Source organism: Numenius arquata, chromosome 5 (genome assembly GCF_964106895.1).
Source record: "Numenius arquata chromosome 5, bNumArq3.hap1.1, whole genome shotgun sequence".
NCBI classification, from domain to species: Eukaryota; Metazoa; Chordata; class Aves; order Charadriiformes; family Scolopacidae; genus Numenius; species Numenius arquata.
In genome coordinates, this window is record NC_133580.1 from 700,910 (window position 1) to 706,775 (window position 5,866).

A 5,866-nucleotide genomic window follows, 5' to 3' on the forward strand; every position below is an offset into this window, starting at 1 on the left:
CATCCCGGTGCTGCCAGGCTGTGCCCGGGGAGGCAGTGGGGGAGGCTGGGGGGGGGGGACACAGCCTCTCTGCTGAGGCAGGGACAGGGAAAAAGAAGGGCTGAGCCCCAGCAAGGGGGGTGTCCAGGTCCCAGTGGTGCTGCACCATCCCAGCCGAGCGTGGGAACCAGCCCCCAGGATGGGTTTTCACAGCATCCCTTGGGGTGCCCGATGCAAAGGGGTGCGAGAGAGGTGCTGGGGTACAGGATTTATTGAAACCAGCACTGAGACCCCCCCGCAGCCGTGCCGGGAACGGGGGGGCGCTCGAATCCTTCGTGGGAGCTGCCGTCCTGTCCGTACACACTAACAGTCTCAATACGATACGGAGAGTACACGGGTAAGTACAAAGGGGCTGTGTCCAGCCCAGTGTCCGTCGGCCGAGCCACCTTGTCCACGCTCTGCCCTGCTTGACCCCACCTTTTGCATCCGACGTGGTTTTTAACACCGAGGGGACAGTCCCGTCCCTCCTGGGTCCTGTGCTGCTGCCGCTGGGGCTGGGGTGAGCCGAGGTGAAATCCTGCAGGATAACGATGGCTGGGGCTAAAGCTGTGATGCTGCGCTGGCCCAGCGGGGCTGGGAGGACCAAAACCCTCCAAGGGAGGAGATGCTCGGTGAGGAGTGACGGGGAGGTGTGATGGCAAGCTCCCGGGGCCATGGGCCTGCACAGCTCAGCTCTGCCACGTGCCCGGGTGCGGCTGCTCGGGCTGGTGACACCTCCAGCCTTGTGGTCCCGCTCTTTGACCTGAAGCCGGCTGCTGGCGCCGCTCCAGGTTCCTAATGAGCCCCGAACCGAAACTCCTTCGCTCTTTCCCAGAAGATGACGCTGGACCTGCCTCGTCCCTTCGGGCTGTTCCCCCGGGGCTGCCAGCCCTGTGCCCGTGCTCGCCGTGCCGCTGCTCTCTGCTAGCCCAGCGTCTGTCCCGGCACCCACAGGACCCCACGCACCCGCAGCCGGGTCTGTCCCCACCAGCCACGGGGACACTTTGTCTGGTGGTGGCTGCTGTGACCCCGGTGCCTCTCCTGCAGCGGGGACCCGATTGGTGCTACCTCCGCCCTTTGCTCAGGCGGGAGCCAGGGAGGTGACAGAAGCCAGGGAGGTGATGTGCCACCGCGGCCGGGATGTCCCCCATCCTGCATGTCTCCCGTGGGCTCTCGGAGACCCTTCCTGGCTCACAGGCTTCCTCACAGCTGGATGGCACTGAGCGCAGCAGGTCCCTGCAGGTAGCCACCCCCCGTGCCCTCCTCTGGCTCGTCCCTCGCCGCAAGGGACAACGCAGGCAGGGGAGGACGCTGTGCCCGGCATCCCCCGGCCGTTGGGCTGTGGTCCGGTTGGGAAAGCCGCTTCCCCTGGGGCCAGGCGGGAGCAGCGGGGAGGTGGCAGTGGCCGTGGCCATCACAGGTCGAGCCGAAAGGCCCCGAAGTAGCTGGCGGCCGGGTCGTTGTACTCGATGGCCAAGGAGGAGACGGAGACGAAGAGCTCGTCGCCGGCCCTCAGCTCGAACAGCCCCCCCTGGTAGAGAGCGTGGAGCCCATAGTCCGCCTCGGGTGCCCAGCACTTGGTGCCCACCCCTTTGAGCAGGAGGATGGGCTGGCTGTAGGAGGTCTTCCAGTTGATGCACTGGACGAGCTGGGGGACGGAGAGGCGGGCGCCCCCCCCGTCGCTGGGGTAGCGGAAATAGATCTGGGAGTAGACGTAGTACTTGCCCGCCTGGTTGACCCGCAGCCGGCCGTCCCGGTAGGTGATGTTCTGCAGGTGGGAGTAGATGGTGCTGTCTTCCCAGCGGGCGATGGCATGGCGGCAGGACTGGGAGAGGTTCCCGAAGCGCTTGGAGTTGCCTGGGGAGAAGGAAGGGTCACCCTGGGGGGCGAGATGCTCCTGGGGAGCACCCGTCGGGATCAGGAGAGAGGGAAGGGGGTGGCTGGAGCTCTCTCCCACAGCCATCCAGCTCAGAGTGGTGGAAAAGGAGGTCTTGGGCTGGCCAGGAGAAACATCTCCCCATCTGCCACCAAATGCACCCTCCCGTCCTGGTCCCCTGCCCGTCGGGTGAGACCTTTCCCCCGTTCCCAGCTGGGAAACCCGCCGGTGCCCAGGGGGGGTCCCCGACTCACCGCCCTGGGCCAGGCTCTGGGGGCGCAGGGTGAGATGTGCCGAGGGTTTGCCGGCTGTTTTGGGAGGAACCTGCCCCTCCGAGGCGTTGAAGTGGCTCCGCCGGGCCTCTGCGAGGAAAGGGACACAGGGCTGTAGAGGAGGGAGAGCGTGGGGACGCCCCGCCGGGCCGGGAAATGCCCCACTGACCCGCCGAAGAGGGAGGTTATTTGGGGATGGAAACATCTGGTCAATCATTATCTAACGTTTCTGCGCCGGGTCCCCGGTCCCCAGACAGACACATGGGGCTGTCCCTCCAACCCCTTCCCCGGGGTGACCTTACGCCCTTCACCCGGAGTTTGCCCCGGGAGCCCCCCCCCCGGGGCCACTGGCACCCCTGGCCGCACGCCGAGCCCTGGGCACGTGGCTCCGTCTGTCCGGTTGCCACCCCCGGTACTCACCCTTCACCGCGCTCCGGCGGATGACGTTCTCCGTCACCTGGAGCGTCAGAGAAGAGAGACAGCCCCGCGGTTAGAGGTGACACAGGGGTTTCCCGCACCCCGGCTCCTCTTCCTCACCTTCATCACCTTGTCTTTCACGCTGGGCTCCATCAGCTGCTCGCTGCACCCCCCCCTTTCCCCACTCCCCTCTTAACCCACCCTCACCATCGCCCTCTGCCACCCCCCCGGTGAGGCCGATGGGGAAACTGAGGCAGGGGGGGCAGACAGGAGCTCTCCCATCGGCCGCCCCATCCTCCTCCCGGCCCCCCGTGTCCGGGCTCACCGTGGCCACGTAGGCTTTGATGGTGTTGGCCAGCTTGAGGCAGGACTGGTTGCTGATGAGCTCCTCCAGGCTGGAGCCCTCCTGCTGCCGGTTGAGGACCTGCAGGCACCGCAGCTCCTCCGCACTCCCGGGCGCCTGGGCTTTGAGCTGCAACACAAACACCCGGACCCCCCTGCGTCAGAGGGGGCCAGGGGTGTGTGGGGCCCGGAGACCCCAACACCGAGTGGGGCTCCCCTGCTGGGACGGGGCTGGGTGGCAGGAAGATGGGGGGGTTCTGTGTTCTGCTAAAAAAACTGGTTTTTTTTATGGATTGGACAGGGTGAATCTCGTCTCCTCCTCCTGGGAGCCCTGCCAGAAGCCCGTCTTGCTCATCCCAGCTCTTCGGGAAACTTTCATGGAGTTCCAGCTCTTTGGGAAATGTGACAGCCCCTTCCACAGCGTTCCAGCTCCCAGCGTGACCAGGTACAGAAAAAGAACCCAAATTTCCCGTTCTCACTGAATTTCACTGAATTTTTTAGAGTTGGAAGGGACCATAAAGATCATCTAGTCCAACTCCCATCCCATTCTCCCATCCCATTTCTCTCAAATTTCTCCATCTCCTCCCCTGCCCTGGGGGAAGGAGGCTTCTCCAGCAGCAAAACCCAGCCCCAGCTCTAAGCCAGGAGCTCCCAGCTCCAGGGACATCGGTGGCCCTGCGAGGCTGCCCAGGGAGCCAGGACCGTGCTCCTCCTGCTTTCCCACTGCTAAATGTGCTTTTCCAACCCAAACTGGGGCTGCAGAACAAGCTCTGCCCCTCCAGCCGTCCCCGGTGTGGCAGTGAGGGACAGGGAGGGCCGGCCATGGGGTCTCACCCCACCGTGCTGCTGTCTAGGGTGTGGGGAAACTGAGGCACGGATGGGCCGGGAGCTGGGAATGGGCACCAGCACCACCCTGCCCGTATCACCGGGGCCATTCCCAGATCCCAGGACAGAACCCGGGAGTCCTCGGGCTTGGCCACCTCGTCACCCGGGGCTTGGCCACCTCCAGCACCTCGTGTGCCTGGGCAGTGCCAACTCCTCTGCACTGCCAGGAGCACTAATTAGGCCAGGAGCATTAATTACAGCGCGTGCCCACACAACTGGGGTCATCCCTCCTCCGACCCGTCCCACTAAGGTGGTGGCACATCCCACAGCCGTGTGCCTCATCCCTCTGTGTCCTAACAACTGCCTGGCACCGACTGATCACGCTAATTGCCTTGATGAAGGCTCACGGTGACGTGTCCCACCAGCACCTCTCTCTCTGCAGGGGATCCCCCCACCTGCTCTCTCCTCTCCCCTCCCGGGGACCTTGGGCTGGGCGGGCTGTTTAAATTAAGGAAAAAGTGGGCAAGTTTTGTAAAAGTGGAGGGATGGGAAGTACCCATGGGAAGGGGGTGAGGGCAAGCGGCCCGTGCCAAGTGATCCAGTGTCCCCAAGTGATCCAGTGTCCCCGGAGATGCTGAGCTCTGATTACTGATCCCCAGCACAGGTCCCACGCAGGGACCCAGTGAGGAGCCTCCGAAATCGGCCCCCAAAGGGCAATTTAAATGGTTTTTCTCCTGCTGTCAGCCCTTCCCTGGGGCTCTACCCCCCCCCCCGAAGTCCCCTCCTCTCTCCCTGCCTTTCATGTAAATCCCTCACAGCGGGTGCCACATGGGACCCGGGGATGGGAACAAAGACCAAAGCTTTGTCTGCTCCAAAGGATGCTCCGCTGGGCACCAGACGGGTCCTTCCTCCTCCATCCACGGCCAGGCCTTGCTCCTTTTATTTTTCCCTGCCTCTGTTGTGGTTTTGTGCAACACTTGGCACGGCGGGACCCTGCTCTTGCTGGGCCCTCCATGACGGGTACCAGCAGTGGAGCCGCCCGGCTGCCCTGCCTTTCCCTCTCCCCACCGCAAAGATCTCTCCCGTTCGGTGTTTTCCCCTCTCGCTGCTCGTGGGGGGGTCCGTTAGCAGGATCAGGCCCGTCACGTCCGAGTTTGGGCAGGGTTTGGCACGAATGACGCCGCGGGTCGGTGGGAATGGCTGGATCACGGTTATTTTGTGTGATTAATAGGGGGGAAGCGCCCAAGAGCTGCTGGGACTGGGGGGGGGGTTCCCAGCCAGGCCCCTTCCAGCATCTCACGAAGAGGGTGAGGAGGATTCGGCTGTCCTGGTGCGGGGGGGGGTGGGAATGGAGGGGGGTGATGGGAATGGAGGGGGTAGGGAGGGGGGATGAAGTAGGAACCAGGGGCAAACGGGGCTTGGAGCCCAGGGCAGCCCCCACCCTGTCCCCACCAGGAGCTGCAGACTCGGATGGGACCCCAGAGCAGCCCCTTCCCCCCCCCCGCAGTGAGGACCCTCAGCTCTGGAGGGAGCCCAGGACAAAGGCTCTGTCTCTCCACATCTGGATCCGCGGCTCCCAGAGAAGCCGAGGGCAGTGTCCGCCCCCCACCCCACATCTGGATCCACGGTTCCCAGGGGAGCCGGGAGCAGTGTCCGCCCCCCACCCCACATCTGGATCGGCGGCTCCGGGCGGAGCTTGGGGCAGTGCCCCCCCCTTTCCCTCCGCTTCCACATCTGGATCCGCGGCGGGGCGAGGAGCGGACAGAGTCCCCCCGCAGCCGTCGGGTCTCCCGGGGGTGCAGCCCCCCCCGCCGGTCCCGGCCCCCCGGGAGGGCGGGGAGGGGGGGGGGTGTTCGGGGGGCGGCAGGACAAAGCTCACCTTGGAGATGGCCATGGTGAAGTAGACGAAGAGGCCGGTGGTGGAGGCGATCTGCAGGGCGAGGATGGCCATAACGGCCACGCTGCCCCACAGCGGCCCGCACCGCCGCCCCCGCCGCCCCCCCCGCGCCCCGCCGGCACCGGGAGCGGGGTCGGGGCCCTCCGCCAGCATGGGGGTCTCGGAGCCGCCGCTGTCGGAGCGCAGGAAGGTCCCGGCGCTGGGCTGGTGCGGGGCCAT

The 5,866-nt window shown here is 65.3% G+C and overlaps 1 protein-coding gene across 1 annotated transcript; it reads right to left on the minus strand.

Annotated features, from left to right (window-relative positions):
- Nucleotides 1-1,432: 1,432 nt before the first annotated feature.
- LOC141464954 (tumor necrosis factor ligand superfamily member 10-like) lies at nt 1,433-5,866 on the minus strand. The gene is made up of 5 exons (XM_074148119.1): nt 5,630-5,866; nt 2,909-3,055; nt 2,587-2,623; nt 2,149-2,256; nt 1,433-1,875 (listed from the first exon to the last, which is right to left on the minus strand). The coding sequence occupies exons 1-5, from the start codon at nt 5,864-5,866 to the stop codon at nt 1,433-1,435; spliced, it is 972 nt and encodes a 323-aa protein (XP_074004220.1).

What these genes read in the sequence shown, in the direction of transcription:
- LOC141464954 (XM_074148119.1), bottom strand. Translation starts at nt 5,866, where the DNA reads ATGGCCCCGCACCAGCCCAGCGCCGGGACCTTCCTGCGCTCCGACAGC. An exon ending in TCACCATGGCCATCTCCAAG is followed by an intron (nt 3,056 to 5,629) that starts GTGAGCTTTGTC and finishes TTTGTGTTGCAG; the next exon opens with CTCAAAGCCCAGGCGCCCGG. An exon ending in CCAGAGCCTGGCCCAGGGCG is followed by an intron (nt 1,876 to 2,148) that starts GTGAGTCGGGGA and finishes CCTTCTCCCCAG; the next exon opens with GCAACTCCAAGCGCTTCGGG.